Source organism: Typopeltis vanoorti, chromosome 4 (assembly GCF_054136105.1).
Source record: "Typopeltis vanoorti isolate ZY-2024b chromosome 4, IOZ_Tvanoo_1.0, whole genome shotgun sequence".
NCBI lineage: Eukaryota > Metazoa > Arthropoda > Arachnida > Uropygi > Thelyphonidae > Typopeltis > Typopeltis vanoorti.
The window spans coordinates 101,188,131-101,214,517 of record NC_143552.1 but is presented as its reverse complement, the minus strand read 5'-3'; the positions used below and the strand labels follow the sequence as shown (position 1 = coordinate 101,214,517).

The 26,387-nt window shown below is 35.2% G+C and overlaps 1 protein-coding gene across 7 annotated transcripts in view; it reads left to right on the top strand.

Annotated features, from left to right (window-relative positions):
- The first annotated feature begins 258 nt into the window (after positions 1-258).
- LOC150107553 (serine/arginine-rich splicing factor 12-like) overlaps positions 259-26,387 on the top strand; it is a 103,466-nt gene continuing 77,337 nt past the window's right edge. For 4 of the 7 annotated variants that reach the window (XR_016548248.1, XM_090391947.1, XM_090391948.1 and 1 more), the window contains exons 1-2: positions 259-423; positions 19,854-19,960. Coding sequence is in view for 4 of the 7 variants with exons in the window: in XM_090391947.1 (XP_090248073.1) it covers positions 359-423; positions 19,854-19,960 (172 nt within the window). In the remaining 3 variants the exon portion in view is untranslated. Of the gene's footprint in view, positions 424-19,139; positions 19,248-19,853; positions 19,961-26,387 lie in introns of all 7 variants that reach the window. The other 3 variants (XM_090391952.1, XM_090391951.1, XM_090391950.1) reach the window with 3 other exon arrangements.

Below are 26,387 nucleotides of genomic sequence, written 5' to 3'. Positions count from 1 at the left end.
TTCTGTAATGTTAGATTACCTTACGTTGTTGTTGTCCATTAATAATATTAACCTTTATTTTAAATCCGTGTTTTTAAATAATATGCGTCATTCACTCTTCGAAATTTTTTCTGAGACGCTAATATTTTAAAATTTATAAATATTATATATATATATTAAATAAAAAATATATTCTAGCAATCCTGGATTAAATATTTATTCCTTTAGTTAAGTATACCAATCGCTACCAACTAGTAGTCATTCTAGTAACTAGCCGTTTTCGCGTCAGTTCTTTGTGTGGAGCGTGTATCTCGTTCCATTATTTTATCGAACGCTGTTGCGTTGTAAGAAAATATTGTATTAAAATTTTTTAGATGAGATGTCTCGTTATTCAAGACCACCAAATTCTTCACTATTCGTACGGAATGTGCCTGATGGTACTAGGTAATGTAAGATAGTGACCTTATTGAAACATGTTCTCATTAGACTTTGTACAGCTATTGCGTGCATGGCGAGGTTTAGTTGTTGTTTTTGGCATTGGAAAATAATTCCGGAAACATACATTGAATTGTGGATAAATTGTACGATAGTTTAGCTGCTTAGTAGAATTTTAAAACGGCCTTATTCTCCCCCTCCTTTTTTTTTTTGTCAAAATTTGTGCTTTATTGTTGCAGTGTTCAGTTGCAAATCAATTCGATATTCCCCCCCCCCCCCATCCTAGGAATAACTTTCTTCTGTACAGAAAGAACAGGAAAATGCTGTACACACTTCCAGATAGTCCTTATATTCGTCGGAAGCCGAATCGTCCACCTAAACTACCCTATTCTAAATATTTTCTGGCAAGTTAAGCGTTAACCGCGGGCTTAATTACTCACGTGATGTTTGAAAGTCACCATAATTGGAATATTGAAAAAAAAGTTACGTAAAAGGGCAAAAGTTTTTGTGGCAGTTGTTGAAATGGCAAACGAAGATATATAATTACAAAGAAAAAAACATTTTACTATATTATTTTTTGACGCAGTTACTATTTTTTTCTCTCAAAACTAACTTTAATGGAGGGAGGAGAGAAAAAAGTGTTAATACTTTTCCACTTATAGGAAACATGTTATGTCAGTTGATGTGAACTGCATGTAATTAAGATTTCTTTAGCTTGTGAATTTAGTAAGATGTGCGGTTTAGAATTAAGTTTTTTTTTTTAATTATTTTGTAGCATATTGTAAGATTTCTCAATTAAATCGATTTTGGCCTGGTACTTGGATTACAAGTGTCAATATATGTAACAGATGAAATATCACAAAAATTGCTATGCAGAATGATTGTAAACAACAGTTTTTTTTGTAATATGGAGAAGCTGTTTTGAGACCATATACTTTGGTCTTCTCAGACTCCTCCCCCCCCCCATGGTTATATTAATAACAGCACTGGTTTCAGGACTTTTGGAACACTCAATGAACTCAATGTAGTAGTTACTTTCCTGCTTGCTCTGTAGTTTCATGTGTGTGTAATGGATTCATTTGTTTAAATTTCACGCAGTTGGTTTTAGATGTAATACTTAGATGCAATTGAGCAAACTTAATGTCGAATAGTAAACATTTATGTTACAGACCATATTGTATCAAATGAGTCTTATACAGGGTGATTCAGAACTCTTGGGCCAAACATTAAGGGATGATAGAACACACCTAAACAAGCACTTTTCGTCATACAATGCATGGTCCAAACTGAAGCGGTGAAGCGCTAGAGGGTACTTTCCAGTGAACACTTATAAGCAGTGGTTTTTGTAGTCATCGTTATTTCTACCGTGGAGTGCAAAAAGGATGGATTCTTTCACAAATCAGGAGAAGGCTGACATGCATTTCATTTATGGAGCTGCGGATGAGATGGTACCAGGGAAGCCCTGGTACCATCTCATCCTCATATCATCTCATGATGGTATGAGGGAAGCCCGAAGACTACCAAAAGCGCTTTCTGACCAGACATGTGCCTGATCGTAAAACCTTTAAGTGATTGCACTGGTATCTGTGCGAAATGGGCTTCTTTGTCGGCGGCATACAGGATGTGCAAGGAGTGTGAGAACGCCACATGTTGCAGAGGAAATTCTATGTAGGGTTGCAGATTGTCTCGAATGTAGCATGCGAGCAATTTCCCATGCTGTATGTGTGCCCCAATTGATGGTGTGGCGAGTTCTATGAGACGAACGATTACACTGCTACCATGCACAGAGGGTGCACGCCTTGACACCTGCAGATTACTGACCTTGTGTGGATTTTGCACAGTGGTTCCTGCAGCAGACTGCAGTGCAGCCGGACTTTGATGCACATGTCTTATTCACTGACGAATGCATCTTTACACATGAGGGCATTTTTAATACCCACAATTATCATGTATGGGCGAGCAGAAATCTGCACACCACACGTCCACATTCATACTAATGCCGTATTCTCTATAAATGTTTGGGCTGGAATCCTACATGACCATTTGATTGGCCCATACCTTCTGCCAGCACGACTGAATGGGAGAACGTACCTCGTATTTTTACAAGAGGTCCAGCAAACATTCAAACACATGTGGTTCCAACACAACGGAGCACCACCCCATTTCAGCGTGGTTGTGTGAAATGCCTTGGATGCAACCTTTCCAGGACAATGGATTGGTCTGGGTGGTCCCATCGCTTGGCCACCACGATCGCCCGATCTCTCATGTCTGGACTTTTTCCTATGGGACCATATGAAAACTCTGATCTATGATAGCCCCATAGATTCCAATGAGGACCTTATTGCCAGGATTTCTATTGTTGCTGCCGGCTTACGAGAAATGCCTGGTGTTTTCACCAATGTACGCCAGTCACTACGTCAAAGGTGTGAAGCCTGCATTAATGTTGGTGGTCGCTCTTTTGAGCAGTTTCTGTAATTTGTTCAGTAAAATTCTTTAATTTATGTTCTGTAATTGTTTCAAATCTCCTCTGTCATTCTTGTGTTTCTTCATTTCCTGACACAGTAGTTGCTAACCCTAGCGCTTCACCGCTTGAGTTCAGACCATGCATTGTATGACGAAAAGTGCTTATTTAGGTGTGTTCTATCACACCTTAAAGTTTGGTCCAAGAGCTCTGAATCGCCCTGTATACACAGTTTAGGATACGAGGACAAATCAGAATCTATTGAATAAGCAGTATAGGTACAAATAATATACACCACTTGTTGCTATTTCGTGCAAATTTAGCATCAGTTATCCTTGGTTAACTCTCTTTACATACCATCGATGACCAGTTGAAGGTCATTGCTGTTTTTTCATTCAGTGATGGCTAGGGAACTTGATATAGGATTTCAAAATTGACAAGCAAGATGTTAACATAATGTTAATAATTTTTTCTTTTTATAAGAAATTATTTCACAATGATTTTCTATAAATCATTAACACCTTTTTAAAATAGAGAAATATCAAACATATACAAAATACATGCTGATATTTTGGCTGGCTGGATTTATCCTGTATAATCCATTTGGCCTTTGATGTTTTGGAGGAATTATGAGTAACTACTCCCATGAAGACTACTCATGATCCCACAAGTAAACTCCTCATGGAAGTGCTTATGCCAGATTATTAACTGGATTACCCTCTTCTGTCCAGAGGACAATCCAGTTAATGATCCCCACTGATAGATGTTCAGCTTCTGCCTTGTGCCCCTTTTACAGAAATGTCACATACAGTGCTCTGCTAAACTGGCCACTATTATTCTTCCACTTTCCTCTAAATTCATTAGAATGAGAGCTAATTCTAACCAACTTCACTGCCTCCTCTTTCATTACATCTACTTCTGTTCTTTGGAACAGCCTCCTCTACTGTACCTTCAGTTTTTATTTATTTTTTATTTTTTTATTTTATTCCTATGTCTTTCAGTTTATAAGATGTATGGAATAAGAAAATGGGAGCTGAGGTTCCTTACCTGGCTGTGGATAAGTACATCCCTGGAAAAAAAAGAGGTGTACCATCAGATTCTTCCATTTCTCATATCTTCTTGCCCACATATAGCACTGATCTGCTATAGTTCTTGTGACCTTTCATATGAGGGTCAGATATATTAATTATAATCATCTTATCAATATATAATATCTTATAGATCTGTTTAAGTTAGTGAGGAAATTTTTATTGGATTATAAAGAGCAGAAGGTGAGAGGAGAAGAACCAGAGGCCATCCCTGGAAGTCGTGTAAGAGTGTGGTGAAAGGTGGTGCAGGGAATAGATTTTTTACATGATTGTCAGTGAATGGAATGTATTACTGTTATATGTTATTATTATCCAACTCCTCCAGGAAGTCAGGGAGGCTATACATCACTCCTTATTTGCACTAATTTCCTCACTTCCTCAGGCAAACTATTTCACTCTGATGTGTGAGAGAAAAATCTCACTCTTACCCCTTTCTTAACCATATACAAACTTCTTCCATGGATGCCCCATGTTCTCTCTCTCTCTCTCTGCCTTCCATATAATGGAAATTTTCATCAGATGATAAATTTTCATTATGTGGAAGGCAGAGAGAGAGAGAGAGAGAGAACATGTCTCTCTCTATTCTTGAGAGACACTTGTGACATTAAATTAAGAATTATAAACATGTTAACACAAGAATATTTTAATGTGTGTCAAAAATTTCAGTCTGAAACTAACAAACTATCCTTAGTGTCTTGATAGGAACAGTTTTTACAAGGTGGAATACAAACAATTGATCATTCAAAAGTAGAACGAGCCACGTGATGTTACATTGCTAAGCATTAAAGATAGGTAAATTTCATCAGTGATGAAAAAATTATAGTTGTTAATTCACAATTTCATATAACAATCTTAATTTATAAATTCAGTTAATGATAACATTAGACTAATGTAAGAATTAATGGTTTCAATTTAAAAAAAAAATTTTTTTTTTTTTTTTTTTGTGTTATCCAGATTAAACCTTCCCATATTTTGGACAAGGATATACAATCATTTCGATTCAAGTTAGGGCATTGAAGTAAGGCCTCAGCACTCTCTTTTCACAACAAATCGATAAGTCTGGATTGGTGCAGCACGGGAAAGAGACAAGCCACCACATTCTCTGGTCCAAGACATCTCCTTCTACACAGATGTTGCTATAAATTCAAACGCCTATTCAAAGGGAGTGATGAGGCCTTACTTCAATGCCCTAACTTGAATTGAAATGATTGTATATCCTTGTCAAAAATATGGGAAAGTTTAATCTGAATAACACACTAAAAAAATTTTTTTTTGAGACCTTTAATTCTTAAATTAGTCTAATGTTATCTTTAATTGAATTTATAAATTAAGATTGTTATATGAAATTGTGAATTAATACCTATAATTTATTCATCATTCTGAAATTTACCTCTCTTTAATGCTTAGCAATGTAACATCATGCAGCTCGTTCTACTTTTGAATGATCAATTGTTTGTATTCCACCTTGTAAAAACAGTTCTTATCAAGCCTGAAACTAATATAGTCTGTTAGTTTCAGACTGAAATATTTGGCAAACATTAAAATATTCTTGTGTTAATGTGTTTATAACCCATCTAGAAGTTTCTAGACCTCTATCATATCAACCTTCTTTCTCCTCTTAACTAATCTATAGTCATCTCACACTCTGTCCCCATAATCTGAATTAAATAATCCCAATATAATTTTTGTAGCTGTTTTTGCACCCTTTCCAGTTTTATCCCCTTGGAACCAGAAGATGAAATCTTTATACATTAGTCCAGATGTGGTCTTATCAAGGCCTTGTAAAGGGACAAAATTATTTCTTTATCCTTACATGTCAAGGTTTGCTTCAACATATCAATTATCCTGTGACTTGTAGTTGCAATTTTTGCTATGTGACCTTTGAACTTCAAATTCCTATCCATCATTACTTCAAGATCCCTAGCCTCATTAGTTTTTGTAGCATAACCCTGCTAATATAATATACCATTGGAATCTCTTCATGCCAAAGCGCATAAATTTACAATTACTACGAGCCTGTGTAGCTCAGTGGATGTGGCATTTGCACACCACCGCGCTAGGCCGCACGAAGGAAGTCTTGGTTTCGAGTCTAGTCGGCGACTAGAGGAAATTTTTCTAAGCCTTTTTTCGACCGGTTCCCGAGTTAGTCGATCTCTGGCACGGGCAAGCAGGTTTTTCCTCCCGGAAACTCGGGTTTTTCGTCCTGTAAACTCAAGAAAATCGACCGTAGAACCCACATTATTTCAGACATTAAATATATTGTGTTAGGGTTAGAGACCACGAAATGGCGGCACATTTGAGCCGTCTCTCTTCACTGCGTATCGCTTAATTAGTGATAGCCTTGGGCCATCTGTCTCTGATTGGGTACCAGTGGAGATTGAATTGCCCACTCAGTCTCCAAAAGTTAGATAGGGCTAAATGGCTTCGCCTACTCCCGTATATACGGGAATAAAAAGGCGTTAGCTGATTTTTTTTTTTTTTTAATATTAATCTGACAGCAATTTTCATTTGCCCAATTTTCCAGCCTCTTCAAATCATTCTGTAAGTGATGTATAGCAGTACCATCTGTGATTGCCCTGCCTATCTTTGCATGATTAACAATTGCACATCTCCTGTTCCTAATGTTATTAATGTATAGATTGAACAATTGCCCGAGGACTGAATCCTAGGGTACACCACTGGTCACCTTAAATCTGGCAGATTCACACCCAACCACTGTGTACCACGTTTTTGATCTGTCTGCCAACCATCCACTTATCCAAGTCAAGAGTTTATATTTCAAACCCATATTCTCCAATTTATGCAATAGCCTTTCATGTGGTATCCTATCAAATGTCTTTTCAAAACCCAACAGTATTAGTTATCCATTCCTGTTATCCAACTCGGCCATAACATAGTTGTAAAAGGAATAAATTGCTAAAACATGACCTTCCTGTAGTAAACCCATGCTATTTCTCGCAGAAGATAGCCTGTCTGTCTATCCATTTCTTTGTCTTATCAACTCTGAAATCTTCACCACAACAGAGATAGTGATAGGTTAGTAGACATTGGTTTTTGCACTACTCTTGTACAACAGAACTATCATCCATTTCTGAACTGTAAGACTAAGTTATACAAACATGTCAAAGCTAATTTGACTGAACATACCTCTAGCATACATGCTGATATTTCATCTCTTCCTATTGCCGAATTCTTATACAGGTTATCAATAGCTCTTCTGCCTCATTCTTATGTAGTTGTACCTGTTCAACCAATGTAGTGAATTATGTTACATTTTACATTCATTTGGTTAATATATTTTAGCAAAGTGAGCATTCATTAATTGAACAATCTCATTAGCTTCTGACACTGGATTATCATCTACATTAAGTAAAGTTATTCTTCCATATTCATTCTTTCTTTTACTTGTGGCATGGCATAGATTGCCATTAGTTTGATAAGCAGTTTCTTTTTGCACAATACTCATTACTTTTCTGGCTTGCATTTTATATATCTCATGACTTCTCATTCTTATTTTCACAATATTCCTGCCACAGAATCTTATATATCTCTTGCCTAATAAGGTTGTGCATCCATTGCACTCCCACCCTATTTATCCTTTTAACTCTAGGAATACATTCAGATACTGCCTCATTTAAGCACTTTTTCAAAGATCTCAGTGCATTGATGATATATTTTCCATTCACTAACTGATACCATGGGTCCAAAGTTGGTATGCTCCTAAGTTGATCATGTTTCTAGCTCTGTAGTTCAGCATGCAATCTGTTCTAATTGAAGATCAAGGTCAGTAAAACAAGATATGGTTGGTTGCTGCTATAGGCGAGGGAGTCCTAGGGATGATGAAGACATGCATCAGAAAATTTGTATAAGTGCAAGTTGAGTGATTATCATGGGGACTTCAGTTATGAAGATATAGATTGGAAGGAGGAAGCATCATATAATAGGAAGGAAATGGAATTTATACACCTGAGAGATAATTACTGTAGGCAGCATATAATGGAGGTGACTCGAGGTGCAAGAATATTGGACCTGGTCATATGATCAGAAGGATTATCTGTAACTACAGTGGTCACATTGTCTCCAATTGGGGAAAAGTGACCATGCAGTCTTGATTTTGGAGATTGTAAAAAATTAGTAATATTATGTCGGGGGGGGATAAATGTGGAATTACAAGGCGATTATGACAAGTTGAGGAGGAAGCTTGAAGCTGTGCAATGACATAAAATCCTGCAAGGGAAGGATGTTACTAGTGCATAGGAGATAGCTTTCTCTAGATGTCCCTTAACTATATTAAATTGTATACCTAAGGTAAGGAAGGTTAATCAGGTAGGAGTTAGATGGATGAGTAATATCATTAAGCGTGAACTTCAGAAAAAAAAATGCTATGGAGAATATATAAGGAGAAAGATGAACAGTACAAGGATCAGACAAGAAGGGTGACCAGTATGGTAAGGAATACGAATTCAGATTACAGTCGAGCAGGCCAAGGGAGATCCCAAATAGTTCTTTCACTATGTGCCAAGTCGGAGGAAGAATGACTATGGAAGAATAACCTTAATGGGTACTAATGAACACGAGGTGACAGAAGCAAATAAAATAGTTACTAAGTGACCACTTTGCAAGGATATATCACACAAGTAAGGATAATGTTAGGACATGTGACTGACATGGGGGAACAGAGGTGGATGACTTGGAGGTTCATGAGATTTTGCAGAATCTCAATGTGAATACAGTTGTAGGATTAGATGGGATCTTGGCTCTTTAATTTAAGTCCCAGCTCTGGCAGAGTTCTAAGGGATTGGGAAGAGGGCAAAATAATTCCCTTTAATAAGAGAGGCTCTAAGATTGCAGTAGCAAATTATAGGACTGGTGGTAAAATTACTGGAAAAAATGGGCAAAAAGAGAATTAGGAATGGGTGGGTAGGAATATGATACTCTGAGGTGTAGCATGTGAGGGTTGGTCATTCCTTAATTTACTAACTTTTTATAATGGAGTGACAGCTGAGTGGGATAAGGGAAATGGCTACATGGTGATTCTGCTGAATTTTGCAAAGGCATTTGACCAAATACTACTTGGAACTGTTATGCCAATTAAAACAAATGGAGTTGGATATGACACTTATGTGGATAAGAGGGTGGCTACTGGACAGCTATCAAAAAGTGGTATATAGAGCAGTATCTAGGCAAAAGTTGGTGACTAATGGTGTTGCAAGTTTCAGTCCTTGGACCACCAATTTGTAATTTCTACATAAATGATATAGGAAATAATCTGAAAGAAAACATTCACTTGTTTGCTGACCATGAAAAATTAGAGTAATAGTGAATCAATGCAATTCACTTTGGAGAGCTTTCAGAATGATTCATTATTTCCTGAAGTATAGGAAATAATGAAGCTGGGGATTTAGGGGTAGTGGTAGACAGTTGAAGTTTAGAGGAATATTGCTAAAGTAGCTCGTAAGATTACTTGACATTGAAGAACACTAACAAGTAGAAATAAGGAAGTTATTATTCCTCTTTATATAGCTTATGCCCACATCTGGATTACTGTGTTTGTGTCTGGTGTCCTGGGTTTCTTAGTGGTGGAGTGGATTCAGAGGTAAGTGGTCTCTGGAATGTTACCTATGAGGGAGTATGGGCTGCAGAAGTTGGTTGATAAGCAAAATAAAAAAAAGAGGGGATATAAAGAAACATTTAAGTTACTTAAAGGATTTTATAGGATCAATGCAGAGAAAATGTTTTAGCACTTAGTTGGAGAGAGAAGAGGTCATCCATGGAAGTTGAATAAATAATGAGAAATCCAACAAACAAATAAGCATGTTAAATGTTTTACATTAGTATCTTGAATGAGCTAATGGTACAATCCAAAAGCCTTGTTTTACTCATCAAACATAGTACTCCTTCAACCCACTTCAAGACTCCATGTATGCAGGATAGTGGCTTTCTTACATTCAGCAATGATAATCATCTTCCACTTAAACATATTCACAAACATCTGAGCAATAGTGGCATTTGCCTGCAATTGTATGTTGCTATCAAGTTGAATTTTAGTTGGTGGAAAGTAAGTCATGTTGCTATCTACTTGGTGAATCGAACCAGTGTTTGTATAAGTTTGTTTTCAAGACAAATTAATTAAATGCTGATTTTTACAGAAATACTACCTGCATTGCTATTTGATAAGTTTTTAATGCAGGCCAATATGGCTTATTAGACATATTGGCAATTTCACTAATCATTTTTCTAGTAAAGGCAGTCCAATTGTAGTTGGAGGGATATGAAGAATAATCAATCTTGAACCAAACTGAAGCACTGTACAATGTATTGCATATTACCAAATATATTATAATAATGTTTCAGGTCTCCATGGAGTCAAATGACTCATCGTGGGAGGCCCTAACTAGAAAACAGTCTATACCACTCGTTGACCGTTTGTTCTCTCACCACTATCAGGCATTGCATTCCATATATATCACATTAGTAGGCTCTTCTAATTGCTTGTTTACAGCGAGTTGAATTTTTGATCATTGATAATTTTTTAAATCATTATTTTGATATCACTAACATTTAGCTTTCCAAAAGATCTATAATTAAAAATGTATGCAATACATCACCCAAATTGTTATATAACATTACAGAATCTGCCAATGCAATACATGTCATCTGCACTATAAACATTTACCATTACATAACATTTTCTCTGCTAATTACATGTGTTTTCTGGCCAGTTGTCTTTTTTTGCAGAACAAAACCAGTTTCCAAGAGAGAACACTGCTTACTTGGTGTGAGATTGGCTAACTCACTTCAGTTGGAAAAAAAAAAGTATATAAATCTTTCTCTTGTCTTGGCAAGTCAAAAATCAAATGCTTCAGAAATGTCAAGAGTACCACATGTCCATGTAGTTCAAACTGGTTTTATTTTATATCTTGGCAGGGTAAAAATCTGAAATGACAGCAAAATTCTGCACTAAGCAAGTCATTTCATATACTACCATATAAACTTGTACTTCACAATATATACAAAGCATCTAATCATCACAGCGGGTTAAGATACTGTGAAAGAATGTGGAATCTAGCCTATCTGCTTATTGAATATCTCACTTGACCAAGACTTCATCTGTACATCAAAAAAAAAAAAAATAAACGTGACAGTTAAAATTAGCATACCAACTGTTCTGAATTTTAGTCTGTTGTAGCAGGGATGAAAGAATAACTGCTTCATGTTCCATCATTCTTCTAGCCATGCCATACATGCTTGATGAGATGCATAGAGGGGTCATATTTTATTGTTTCATCACAGAATAATTCAGTTATCGAATGGCTGAATAAAATACAATTATTGAAATAATTGAAAATGGTTTTATTTTATATTGGAATTTTGTATTTTATTTTATTGGAAAAATGAACTAGGAGAATGAGGAGTTTGATAAATTTACAACTGAACTGTATTGATGCTGACCAGCAGCTGCTTATGTTTTCCCCATGTTGAGAGGAAGCATGGGAAGAGTAGTGTAGTAGTTGTTTGGATGCATCAGTGTTCATGAGAAATTGAATAATTCCGTCTTAGAGAGAATGGTTGGATGAAATCTTAGAGGTGTCATTAAGTATATATTTCCCTTTTCTGGTAAAGTGAAAGAAGAGAAAGGTGGTGGTGAAATAAAAGCCCTTGGTGAGTCTTTTGGTTCACCATCCCAAATGTGAGAACAGTATTTGAGATGTATATAGTTAGTTGTACAGGCAGGTCTTGAACAGAAGAGGCCCTTGTGTTTTTGTTTTGGATGCTGAATAGGTTATGGATCTAATGCATTTGTGCCAGTAAAGATTAGAGCTGCAAGTCCACTCAAAAGAAAAATTGGATCTTTTCTGGAGATTTGAATATCAAAATGGGGTGGGGGGGAGGAGTAAATTGAGCATCTTATTTCTCGTTAGAATTTTTTTTTCTCTAGTTGGTCCACAATCTTTTAAAACATCTTTTTTGATTTTTTTTTTCTGTTGATCATCTTTCAGAAATTTTTGTCTCTTTTCTTGAGGCATTCTGCACCTAAAAAAAAAAAAAAATATTAACTTAATCTTCAGAATCAGTGAATGAAAAGTATCAACACGTTCATTCTTTTTATTCCATTTTGTTTATCTTTTAAATATATATATGTGTGATAGAGTGTTGGAGATAGGAACATACCTGTCTTACTCCTTGTTTTCTTTTCAGGTTCAGGCGTATCTGTATTTCTTTGTCTTCACGTGTAAAATAGCTCTTACAATGTTTAATTTTATATTTTTTGTGATATGGTATTTTCTTGACATTATGAAATTTTTTTTCAAGATCTAAATCTAATGTTTCTTGATTACCATATTTTTCGGACCATAAGACGCACCTTTTTACATAGAAAAATCGACTTAAAATTGGGGTGCGTCTTATGGTCTGAAGGTAACATTCAAGTACGAATCTTTACACTGTACCGAAGTTCAATTACTGGCACAGTATGTTAATAGAATTAGTAAGTACGCCACTGACGTCAGGTACCTAAGTTATCTCGCTGCATGTGGGTGAATCACCGATTTAGAGCATCAATAGTCATTAGTGTGCAAACGTGCACTTTTGTACGGTTTGTTTGAATTATTTTTAATAAGTCGTTAAAATTTTTATCTTAAAATTAGAAAAAATGAGTGTAAAACCAAAAGACTTTCATATAATGTGAATTATAAATTAAATGTGATAAATTATGCAAAACAATATGGAAACAGAGCAGCAGGAAGACATTTTGGTCCACCACCAACAGAAAAATGGTTTGAGTGGAGAAAACAAGAGGAACAATTAAAATTTCTATGTAAACACAAGAAAACATTAAGTATAATTTCTGGAAAATTCCCATGCTACTCCTCTTAAACACTATTAATATAATTAACGGCTATTTTAGCCTGTTTTTGTTTAGGAGTGTCCCTTATATTTAATACATTGGCTAACATAACTCAAAATGGGTATATATATATTTTAGGGCATTATGGGCTAGTATAGAAGGCAATTATGGCAGAATAAAAAATGTGGAAAGATTATGTACATAGCTTGATTTTGGTTTAAAGATGCCTTCTAAATCCAAGCTCTTGTTGAAGGGGGGGGGAAGAGAGGGAAAGAACATGGGGATGTACTTGAGACACGGGAAATAAGTTTGGGAACCCGGGTTACTATTAATAATATATATATATTATTTTGTTGTAAGGAGAGGGGGGGGGGAAAGAAGGGGAAGGGTATCCTTATGTGGAACTGGGGCAAGGGTTTACGGGGTGTGGACCGTTTCGGTCATCGTCTGACCATCGTCGGAACTTTGTGGGAATGACTGTAGGGCTATGTCAAGGCTGCAAGATGTATCTGCCAAATTTGGGCATTTGTTGTCGCTAAATGGCCGGAGGCGTGGCTTAATTTGTAAGTTTTGGAACGTCCAACATTCGGAAATTAGGTAGGGGCGGTGGACGTTGATAGAATTACCATCGCATTTTATGGCACTAGTTTCGGATATTCTAAGCATCGTTTCGTTTTCTTGTTTGTCAATGATTATGGCTTTGTCAATTTGGGGGATGTGTTTTAGTTCAAGGGCGTGAGCTGCAATTTCAGTCTTCCCTGTATTTTGTGGTTTGTTTTTCTTTTTGATGTTGCCATGTTTTTTCATGTTCAGATATTCTGGAATGGGAATATTGCAATCCCTGAAGTGCTCTTGTAGTCTAGTCCATAACGACCTAATTGTAGAGCCCGTGTAGGTGACGTCACAGTCTTTTTGACAAGGAAAATTGTAGACTACGTTGTGGTGTTCGAATAATTCTTTATGAGTGAGAGATTTAGTAGGTTTTAGGAGAGTTGCTAATTTATGGTTTGTGGTGAATACTAGCTTATAGTCCGTGTTTTTGAAAATGTATTTGTAAGCCTTGTATGTGTTTTGGATGTATGGCAATTTGATGACCATACGTGTCGGGAAGTCTGCTTTTGTTGTATTATTGTTAAGACGGGATTTTGCCGTATAGTTCGCGTAATTTATTAGATGCGTGGGGTAGTTGCGATTTTTGAAAACCTGTGTTAAATACTTGAGTTCAGTGTTAAGAAAATTGCTGTTGGTGGAGAATTTGTAAGCATTGATAAATTGCGATAGGATGACTGATTTTTTAACGGAATATGGGTGGTATGAATTGAAATGGAGGTAGTTTCCGACATGTGTGGGTTTGTGAAATATCTTCGTGGCAATTCTGTTATGGCTTCTGATTAATGTAAGATTTAAGAAATTGATGGATTTGTTCTGTTCTGTTTTCGTGGTGAATTGTCTGTTGCTAAAATCGTTGAGGGATGTTTGTAAGGCGGAGATGTGTGAGGGTTTGCCAATGCATAGAATATCGTCTATGTATCTGCCATAGAAGGTGATGCCGGGGGGGGAGGGAAGGGTGGAGTAGAAGTGATTCAGTGTGTGCCAGGAATAACTCCGCTAATTGTCCACTGATGTTTTGGCCCATTGGGAGACCGAAATTTGAACATATAAGGAGTTGTTGAATTTAAAGAAGTTGGCGGATATTGTGAGTTTAATCAAACTTATGATGTCATTTGGTGTTAATTTTGTGCGTGTGTGTAGGGTGTGGTCCTTGGAGAGTAGTGTGTGTACGATGTCTAAAGTTCTGGGAACATCCACGTTGGTGTATAATGAAGTTGCATCTAGTGAGGAGAGGATGTCATCCTGGGATGGAGTAGTGTTGCTTAATTTCCAGAATAGGTCATCTGTATTTTTCATCATACAGATAGACGTTGTTAGTAGTATCAAAAAGAAAAACAAATCACAAAATAGGAAGACTGAAATTGTAGCTCATGCCCTTGAACTAAAACACATTCCCCAAATTGACAAAGCCATAATCATTGACAAACAAGAAAACGAAACGATGCTTAGAATATCCGAAACTATTGCCATAAAATGCGATGTAATTCTATCAACGTCCACCGCCCCTACCTAATTTCCGAATGTTGGACGTTCTAAAACTTACAAATTAAGCCACGCCTCTGGCCATTTAGCGACAACAAATGCCCAAATTTGGCAGATACATTTTGCAGCCTTGACATAGCCCTACAGTCATTCCCACAAAGTTCCGACGATGGTCAGACGATGACCGAAACGGTCCACACCCCGTAAACCCTTGCCCCAGTTTCCACATAAGGATGCCCTTCCCCTTCTTCCCCCCCCTCTCCTTACAACAAAATAATATATATATATATATATATATATATATATATATTATTAATAGTAACCCGGGTTCCCAAACTTATTTCCCGTGTCTCAAGTACATCCCCATGTTCTTTCCCTCTCTTCCCCCCCCCCCTTCAACAAGAGCTTGGATTTAGAATGCATCTTTAAACCAAAATCAAGGTATGTACATAATCTTTCCACATTTTTTATTCTGCCATAATTGCCTTCTATACTCGCCCATAATGCCCTAAAATATATATATATACCCCTTTTGAGTTATGTTAGCCAATGTATTAAATATAAGGGACGCTCCTAAACAAAAACAGGCTAAAATAGCCGTTAATTATATTAACAAGAAAACATTCCTTTCGCACCTAGAAAAATGGCCAGAATTAGAAGTACAAATGAAATGTTGGGTAACAAAATCATCGAAACATGAGAATAACTGTTTCTACAAAAATTATAATTTTTGAAGCGAAACGATGGGCAACTGCTAACGGAATTTTAGATTTTACCGGATCACCGTCTTGGTGCTTTAGATTTATGTAAAGACATGGGTTATGCATGCGTACAAAAACCACTCTAGCCCAAAAAATGCCAGCTGACTATGAAGCTAAAATTAAGAATTCCATAGATTTGTCATATCAGTGAGAAGGAAATTATCAAATTGCGAACATGGATGAAGTGCCTCTAACTTTTGATATTCCTTCAAATCAATAGTAATCAGAACAACAGGTCACAAAAAAACTTGCTACACTGTAGTTTTAGCTTGTTGCGCAGACGGAACAAAACTGCCCCCCCCCCATGTTAATAATGAAATTATTATTAATATGGGGTAGTTTCCCGGGGAAAGAATAACAAGTTTTTCTTCCCCCGGGACAGGCAAACTAGTCCCATGAACACATGCATCTACAGACAGGACACACTGGGAGGCATAGGGCTAACCACCTTATCCTTGAGTTACTGCAGTGTTCAAGTATACTTGGAAAGGTCATGGTTACTTTGTTCCATGTTCAGAAGCTTCATTTGTTTGACTGAGGATTAGTAATGTGAATTTGGTGATATTCTCAGAATGGGGTGCTAAATGAGTTGTCAACAATGTTTGGTAGGCGAGTGATCACAAGGTTTTGGTTTAGGCAGGGAGCATTACTGTCAAGAGGGGTTATAAGTGAAATTATAAGTCTGGTGATTAAAGAGGTGCTTTAGTCAACTGACATCAATACCAGCTGTAGTGAAAAAAGTTAACAAAAATACGGGAATTGTTTAGGTATACAACCTGGGTATACCAAGAGTTAAGTTGAATATATTGTGATAAAATCAGGCATATCATGTAAAAAGATATGGAAGAGGTGGTAATGTAATAATCAGATGCGAATATAAAATGTGCAGGCTAGAGGAGTGAATTATGCAATAAGAATTCATAATTGTTTTGACCATATTGGCTAATCAGGTTAAAAAAAATTAGAAAGTGATATTCGTAGGTGGTTATAATGATGAGGTTACCATTGCAATGCAATGATTTAATGAGCACTTCATCAGTATAAATCATACTGATGTAAATGCTATGTGACCTATGAAGGAAGCAAATCAGGGATTAGAGGTGAATCATGTATCAAGTGTTGATTGGGCTTGATGTTAATAAGGCAGTAGGAATGGATGACATTCAAGTTTTTTGTTTGGGTATCCTCAGTGGAAGCTGGACTAGCTATCACTGAGGACAACCTAAGTAAGGTTGAAACTGATCTGGGTAGTAATCTTGTAATGTTTTTGTATTATGGGATACTGAGGCAACAACTTTTCTATGCAAATAACCCAGTTGTGAAAATACTTCACACACAAACTTTGATTAAACAATAAAATTTCTTCTTTGTAATAATATTTTGCATATTCTCTAAAAATACCTGGTGATCTGAGTTGCATCAGAAAGGGTTCTTGACGTTTAGAAAGAAGGCAACATAATGCCATTGTATTAGCATTTGTACATTGGCACTATTTTGAACTTTTGTCTTGGACAGAAGTTCTCAGTCTGTTTATACACCAGTCTGTATATCTACCGTTGTAGTTAAGATATTACAGGTTGGTTAGGAATAGAATACAAGTAACTTTTGGCTTGGGCAAATAAGTGGGATTGTAGTTTTAATCTTAATAGCACAAGATGGTATTTGGGGTCAGCCTTTTACATGATGTGACTTTATGTGTGCATTCCCAATCGACTTGTTGCACAGCCTGACGTTGGGGAGAAAGGTATTTTATGTCTGTAGAAGGGTGTGTTCATGGGGCCATGAGGAATAAGGTAGTAGTATTAGTTGTGCCACTGTATAAAGGATCAGCCCATATGGACTTCTTTCACTGTGGTGTTCTGTTTCAATGTGGAGACATTGTTTGTAATGGGGAAAAGTTGAGAGAATGTAGATTGCAGAAATTTATATTCCTGCAGTTTACATTTTTTTTTATCCTTTTTTTTTATAGTTTTTAAAATAAAATCCTCTGACACGTCAGTACTATGAGTGGGCAAAAGGTTAGAAGAAAGGAATTTGTGTTCTTGAAGACCTGTTGGTTATCGTTATCGGAAAAACAGTATTGGGAAGACTTAAAGAGCAGGGATATAGGGAATACAGGAGGAGGAGGAAGTTGGTTCGATGTTTGGAGCTAAACCATATATTGGTGTTGACCATTAGCCGCTTTATGATTAGAAGAAATGGAGGAATCATAGTCGGCAGTTCATTGGAGCAGTGTCCATGGAAATACCTATAGAAAGACGATGCCTTTGGAAAAGTGACCAGAGAGATTCAGAGGGGGGGGGTCATCAGTTAAGTGAACTGCTCTCTTCTGAACACAGTCAAGCATTCTAAAGAAATTTATAGTTTCACCATCTCATAGGTGGGAACAGTATTCTAAGATCAGATGGAATTAAGTTTATGAAGTGTCAGGAGTTGAAAAAGAGGAGTATTGTTCAGAGTAAAAAATACCAATCTTTTTTGGAGGCTGAAGTGGCTATGGACCTGATGTACTTATGCCAGGATAGGCTAAATGTGAAAGTCAACCAAATGAGACAAATGATCTTCAAATGTGAGGGGAAGTTGAAGAATGGTTTTTCTTCTAAGAAATGAAATGGAATTGCCCTATGATGGCATTAAAATTCACCAGGTTATCCTAGTGAACAAGAAAGCTTTTGAAGCAGAAATTACTTGAGTTCTACAAGGTTTTGAAGATGAGGAGTGGCGAATATATATCATCAGCAAAAATGATGAATAGGACAGGACATCAGAGAGAGAAATTGTTGATGTATAGGAGGAAGAGTGTAGGTGAAAACAGAGTCCTTTTGTACACTAGCGGCGATTTGAAAAATATGATGAAAGGAAGCTATCCATCATTACCAACAGGTAACTGAAAAGGAAGCTGGCTGAAGGAAGGAAGAATACCATATATGGTTGCTTGGTAAGAAGGCCATGATGCCTGGCTTGATTATGTCTTAGAAATATTAAGAGTAAACATTTGAGCTTTTCCATGTCCTGTATCCAAAGGTAAGTGAGGTTTGCTGGGGAATAAGTGGCAAAATAAATATTAATGAATACTGAAGCTCCAAATAATGAAACTGTTGCCCTTTGTTTCCATTATTTTATTGGACAAGTGTTAAAAATCGGTGATATTGATAGTGAGCAGCTTTTACTTAATTTATGCTGAAAAGAATGCAGAGTGGAAGGTAGAGGAATAAGAAAGAGAGGAAGTAGTATGTAAGAGTATGAAGAGGAATGAGGAGAGAATTTTTACATAGAGGGTGGTGGTTCAGCTGAATATATTGTCAGAATATATTCTGACAATATATTCAGAGTGTGATTTTAAGTTTTCTTAATATACAGTCTCAATTATCCAATCTTCAAATGAACAAATCTCCAAATCAAATAACCAACCTTTGAATGGGTTAGTTTGTCAACAGACTTCCAAGTATAACACCATGTAATTATGCTTTCAGTTACCCGTCAATTCTGTGACCAGCAAATTGCTTTACCACTGATTGCGTAATTTGGAAATTACCGTCACTACTCATTGAGTGAGATCTCCCATGAGTGACTCCATGAAGGTTTGTTGTAATCAAGTTATTACTGATCCTTGAATATTAAACAATAATTTAAGGTATTGGCTTTAAAACTATGCATGTGTAAACCTTTCAGTAGCCATTGCAATTTCTTCAGAAACCATAGCTCAGTTATCTTTTAGATGCTTTCTACTTAATTGCAAGAATTTAAATGGTATTAATGTTATATTAGCATCAATTAACTTTTATTTATAACAAGTGTTTTCATCCACAATCCATGAGTTTCCATCAACATTTATCCTTACTAAGTTAAGATCAAGTCAAAGGCTTATGAAGAATTACTGAAATTATTGTAAAGTCAACTTCATATTTTACACTTAGTTCAAAATTTTCAAATTTATAATTGAAGTTTTTCCCTAGATGTGGTTATACTATAATTATTGGTGATGACTGGAATGCACAATCTATTTTGAATTGATGAATATACATATTTTCTTCAGTATTTGAAGAAATTCAGTGTTCATAAAATGTTCTAGCATCACTATTAGGAACAGTATATTAATCTTAATGTTGAGCTACTAAAAGGATTGATAGTGTGGTGTGCCGAAATAGTGAGTATATTGTATAACATAGGTGTTGTATTTGGTTTAGACCCGAGGAAATGAGAAGCCTATTTGGTAAATATGGCCCTTTAAGTGATGTCTACATACCAATGGACTACTATACCCGTAGGCCACGAGGTTTTGCTTATGTTCAATATCCTTTTTTTTTTTGTTAATGATATTTTATACTTCGAAGTTTATTAAGTTACACAAAATGATATTAGTTTTCAATCATGCTTTTGCGCAAAAATAATTTAAACATTGATATGAAACTGTATTTTTACATTTTTGAATTTTTTAAGTTAAAATTTTTATTTAATTTGGATTTTTAGTGCACATTTTTCATGTTAGGTATTCAGAGTATATATAATATTATGCAGATTAAGTTGTGAATTCCAGAAGGGAAATAATATTAGAAACAGAACAAAATATAGATAGATTTTGCAGAATCATATTTGAAATTATTGGTGAAATTACTGCTAAAAATGTTAACTGGTACTACTATACTTAGTATAGTCGTATATGCAATGCCTTTCAGAAAAAGTTTGTCAGGTAACCAGAAAAAGTTTGTTCGATGTTTCATAATAAAAATTAAACAACTGCAGAAATTTTCATGAAATGTTTTATTCATTAAAATAAGTACCTTCACAATCTACAACTCTCCCACTGAGATACAAGTTTGTCAATTCTTCTTTTAGAAAACATTGTCTTTAGAAGTAATAAATCCAGAAACTTCTTCTTCTTCAATCTCTGTTTTACTGCGGAACTGTATTTCACGTGTGATTGTCTAGCATCAAAAAAAGATAATCGCTTGGAGAAAGGGAGTATCCCCCCCATCTCAAAAGCACAAATCTTCTCACCAGTAAGTTTTGCAGTATGAGTTGTTGCTTTGTCCTGTAAGAATAGCACTTTCTTTCGATTAACTAGTCCTAGCTGTTTCTGAAGTAATGTATTCTGCACACACTCGCGTTTGCATCTTTGCCATAACTGTGTAGCCTGCAGTGAGAAACTCATAGTGGACAGTACTGGCTTCATTCCACCATGCACAAAGCAGTCTTCTGGGGACTGCTTTGTGCAATGTTGGATTGTTTGGTGAAAACTAATGATAAGTAATCCAAAAATGTCTTGTTTTTATGACTTCTTTGTGAAAGAAGTGAAGAAAAAATTGATAGCCTCTGTAGTTTGTCATCTGCTAATGCATGTGGGACTTATTTGCTTAACTTTCATGATTTTTCCCATTTGATGCAAGAGTGGTGAAAGAATTCATTTACACATGTTAAACATTTGTGAAAGTTCTTGATATGTTAATGTAGAATTATTTTCAACAGTGCCGTGTAATTCTTCATTATCAATAATGGAGGGTCTTCCTGAATGTGGTGCATTTCAAGTGATTTATCACCAGAAACAATTTTTTAAGCTATTTCTGCACAGTCTGTTCTGCTGTCACATCTTTTCCAAAGGCTGCACATATTTAATGGGACATTCTGAAGCCTTCGAACTGAGTTTAAATTTGTAAAGCAAACAAACCCTGAATAACACAAGGTTCAACTGATCTCTTAAAAAGTCATAGAAAAAGAGTATGCACACCAAGTTATAGTGCACTGATTGATTCATATCTGTGCCTTATGATGCACATAAAAAATTACACTCCTATGCAAACCACTACAAAACAGATCATTGCAGCGAACTCTATCAAAAACCGTAAAAACCTTTTTGGTTACCTGATAATAAACTGTCTTGATTTTGTTCTTTGTTCTCTTCAGATTAGAATGTATTGAATTTCACTAGAAGTTGCCTTTTCTCACTACTAAAATTGTGAGGGAAATATATATTAGGTAAGCCTAGGTTATGTCTTAAACTCAGGTACTATAATAAACTATACTACTTGCTGCTTATTAAAATTCACTTGTCTATACGTCAAGATGGGGACATAAAGTGTCTAACAATTTTCAGGGTTTTGTTATATAATCTTGGTAGTGCATGTGTAGTAAAGCAATATTTATATTGCAGGATGGTGAGTGTGCATGTAAGAAATTTATTTAAACTATTCAATATGAAATTACCTTTAATTTTGAAAAAAAAAAAAAACTATGCACAGTACACATTCTGGTATTTCAGAATCAGCAATGTCCATGGAATTGTGATTTGTAAGCATCCAGTGAATATTTCATTCCACTTCCTTAAGTATAGGTTTTCTGCAGGGTTGAGGTTAAGCACACTGATAAACAGTACAGTGTTTATCTCAGGCAAGCTAATTATTTTATAGGCTTAGGATCAACTTTTTTATATATCTTATTTATAGCATCAGCCATTGTCTTGCATATTTACTGTTGGCACATGTATATGCTCATCTACAGAATTACCAGTATTGGTATCAGAACTGTGCAGTGTACTGTAATGCCTAGATGTTCTGTGTACTGTTAACATTGGTCTCAGTCCAACCATGTGAAGTCTCACTTTACATCATCTTACTGCTGTCAGAGGTGTGGCCAAATATTTTTAAAATATAGTGTCATTCATAAAAGTTAACTTCAAATTTATATGGAACTAGGATTTTTTTTTCCCTTATTCAGACTAGGTGCATGTGTTTTAGGATTTGTAATTAGGCTACAACTGAAATTTAAAGTAATATTTTGTTAGCATCTTCAAAACAATTGGCCATCACATCCCATTTTCACTGGAATCTTAATTTGTGTGAAACAATTGCTTCACTTAAAGTAACTATTTTCGAAAAGAAAATCCGGACATTAGAGTAATATTTAAAAAAAAAAAAAAAAAAAAAAGCGATTATGAAGTACAGTAACTAGCCATTGTATATCCAATAATTCAAAATATCCTTTTAGTTCAGCAATTATTTGATTAATTTACTTGAAATATTTTTATAATTAGAGCAATTTCTCATCAAAATACCAATTGTATTTTTGGTATTTTAATGCTTGTATTATGGAAGATAATGATTGAAACAGTATATCATGTTTCATTTAGTTTATTTTTTTTACTCTAGAAAAGTTTTTTATTTTTAGAATTTACAGCAGTACTGACATTCTAATTTATAGTTTTCGGATTAACTTTTTATTCAAGAACTTTCGCCATATCTGTTTTTTAGTTTCACTTTTTTTTTTAATATTTCTTAGCAGTAATTTAATTTATACTGTCTTCCTGTTTTGGAACTGGAGGGAATATAAGAGAAATTGAATATGTGTAATATAAAATTTTCATTTAATGAAAACAAAATGTTTTCTCTTGAGCCATCTATGGAATATATTCATTTAAAATCATTACCAATCAGTGGCACAAAATGCATTAGTCACAGAAAAACTTAGTTTTTCTAGAACTATTTTATAATGTACTATTATGGATCTAGGAATAAACTAAATAATCTGGAGGTGGAATTATCTGGTGATATATTATACATACTTGCTTCATTATATACTGTATATGAAGGCATCTTTAATAATATTAGCTATATTTTCATTTTCTATTTGCTTTCATAGTGGAAAAAAAAATTCAAAATTAATTCTTTGATTCTTATTTAAATCTTCAATATATATTACATTGTATTTTAGTTTTTAGTACATCCTTTGGTTCATCAGTGTACTGTCAGACAAAATTTGTTACAATTCACATCCCAAAAGAAATGCAGTATCTCAGCACGTATCTTCATTCTTCTTGAAATTTTCAAGATTGAAAATTATGCATCTACCAAGAGTTCACTTATGAAAATACAATTCACTTATCAGGGTTTTGTGGCAGCTAACATATCTCTGCCATAGCTTCTGCATATGTCAAAAAAACTATTTTTCCACTAAGGCACTACCTTCTTACCTGTATAAATTCCTATCTGCCTTACCATGGAACATTTCCAGCTAAGGGTAGTTTTTTCCAACTACCCTTTAGTTGGAAAAAACCTGGGTTCAAATCTTGTTTGGATGTAAAGAACCTTTATCGGGGTTTTCAGCTGAAGGTGGATTATCTGGTCTCATATGGAAGTGACGTTTTTCCTTTTGTAAACTCAGGATTTTCACTCCACAAAACAGGACCCACCATTAGAAAACTCAATTAATAGACATAATGCACTGGCCTCAAATTAACTTCACAGATCCACTCCAACCTCTCTCTCTCACACACAGTTTGTACTTTATTTGTTTTAAAAGTATTTTCATGAACAGTGCTTTGCTAATACTGACTGCTATCAATCATTTTCCTCTAAAACTGTAAACTGGTGGTCAACACCTATTTACAGTCCAGCTCCAAACTAACTTCTGCCTCTTTCATTCTATCCATCTGTTGTTTGGAACAGCCTCTCTCTGTTTTCTTCAAAGACTACAACCTTCAGCTTTTCAAAAAAGATGTCAACACATATTCCTCCTTTGTCATCTTGCCCACATACCAATGAGCTTATGGGTCTTCCAACTTTTTTGTGAGTAGAACAGATAAGACTGTTTTTTTTTTGATGAGCCTGAAGAAGATTGCTTGAAGAGAGAGAGGAGATAAAAAAAAAATTAAAGCTGAATTTGAAAGTAATAGAAAAATATCAAAATTAGACAAAATAACTACCTCTGTATTTGACAGAAATGGTTGTATTTGGACTTTGAATATATATCTTCTAAAAATTCAAAATTCTAAATAAATTTTGTTGACTTTCATATGTAACAATTTCTTGTGAGTTTTATTAAATTATAATTTTAATGCCTGCATTGAAGTATTATTGGTTTATGTTGTTAGTAACATAGTTAAGTCATTTCTGTTAATACTATATTTACAAGAGAAGACAAATTCATCTGTATTAGATACACACTTTTCCTATGAAATTATATTCATGATTATGATTTTACATACTGAAAGTATTTGATTCTGAGCATTGCAATGGGAAGCATGTACCACACTGATTAGTGATATTATCAGTGGAGGGCTGAACCCTTGAAGATAGCTGGAAGTAATTTGAAATATATCTCTAAAGATTTCATATTAAAAACTGGTTTTAAAGGATTTTTTTTTTTTTAAACCATCAGCCATTTTTGCTCTCTGCTTTATTAATATTTCAGTATAGCTTATACACATTGAAACTTTTTAATGTCATTTATTTTTCTTCATGTTGGCTTTGTCAGGACAAACACAGGATATAAGAAATAATAGCAAATCGAGTGTGTGTGTTTCCAGAAGTCAGTGTACAATTTCTGTGTTGGCAACATGTTTGCTAATTTGAAATATATCTTCTGTTTTGTGTATCCTTGATCTGATATTTAATGAGGGATTTCTGAATGTCAGTTTCAGTGGTCTCTGTTTTATGGTTCCGATGATAATTCTGTGTGTGAGAAAATTTCATCTTTTGATTCTTTGAAGACCCATACTAGTTGTTACTCAATGAGGCATACTTGTTATTCTGAACTGTCTGATCTTGTCCTATCTATTCAGTTGTTTTACTTCGTATGTTCATCTTCACTGATCTCTGGGAATTGTCCAATCTTAGTGGACATAAGAATTTCAGACCTTGTATCTATAGACTAGAATTTTTTTTTTTTTTTCAGATAGCTGTGGATCATTATATTAGCATAGCAGTGAACTTCTGCCACTCACTTGCATGTAATTTATGCAATATTCATAAACTCAGTCTGTGCTTGTCTACCTGACTTGGGATTACAGCTATGTTGGGCTGTTTTGAACTGACCACAGCATCTAAGGCTCTGAGGCAATTGTATTATGTTTGCATGTTCTAGCTTGGTTGCCTCTTTTTCAGGATGAGAATGTTCTCACTTCCATATGAGGTTAGCTAACTCACCCTTATTTTTTTTGGGGGGGGGGGGAACTGAAGTTTCTCCTGTCTTTCCAACCCAAGCGTTGAATTACAGTTGCACCTAGCAGAGGTGGTTTGTATTTAAGGTAAAAAAGTATATCCATTAAATAGCTAGTGGAATTTTAAAATGCTGCAAAAGTAGTCAGCTTTTTTTTTGGCCTTATTAGAAATAAGTGATTTTATTCAGTATTTACTTTTTGGATTAGGCCTACTTTATGTTGGTGTGATATGCATAATGACTATAGCAGTATACCAATCTTTCTGACCTGTAATGACTTCTCGAAAGCACATTGGTTTTCTTCCATTTAATTCTGTGTTAAGAGGGTGCCCAGGACATAAATATGTCTGCTGCCATTATTTTGGCAAGTCTGGACTGGCAGACCACTCTTTGAACACCTCTTCACATGATTAGATGGAAGAAAACCAATGGAATGGACCTTATAGAAGTCAGTACAGGTCAGAAAAATAATTTTTAGAGTCAGCCATGCCCATGAAGCATTCTCCTAACCTTGAACAAGTATGGTTGCATTAATTTGCCAAAAATTTGGGAGACTTATCTTAAGTATATGGCTGTAAATTTTTTTTTTTTTTTTTTTTTTACAACATTAGAGGTTGCCAAAATAGGACCTGATCTTTTTTTGTCTGTTACAATTTGAACTGTAATGGACAAAACAATTTTTTTATTTTTATTTTTTTAAATTTAGTTGGTTTGGTTTTCCAATAACGTTAAAATGAGTTATGAACCACTAACACTGATCATGAACTCAAGCATGGGCATGCTTTATATAT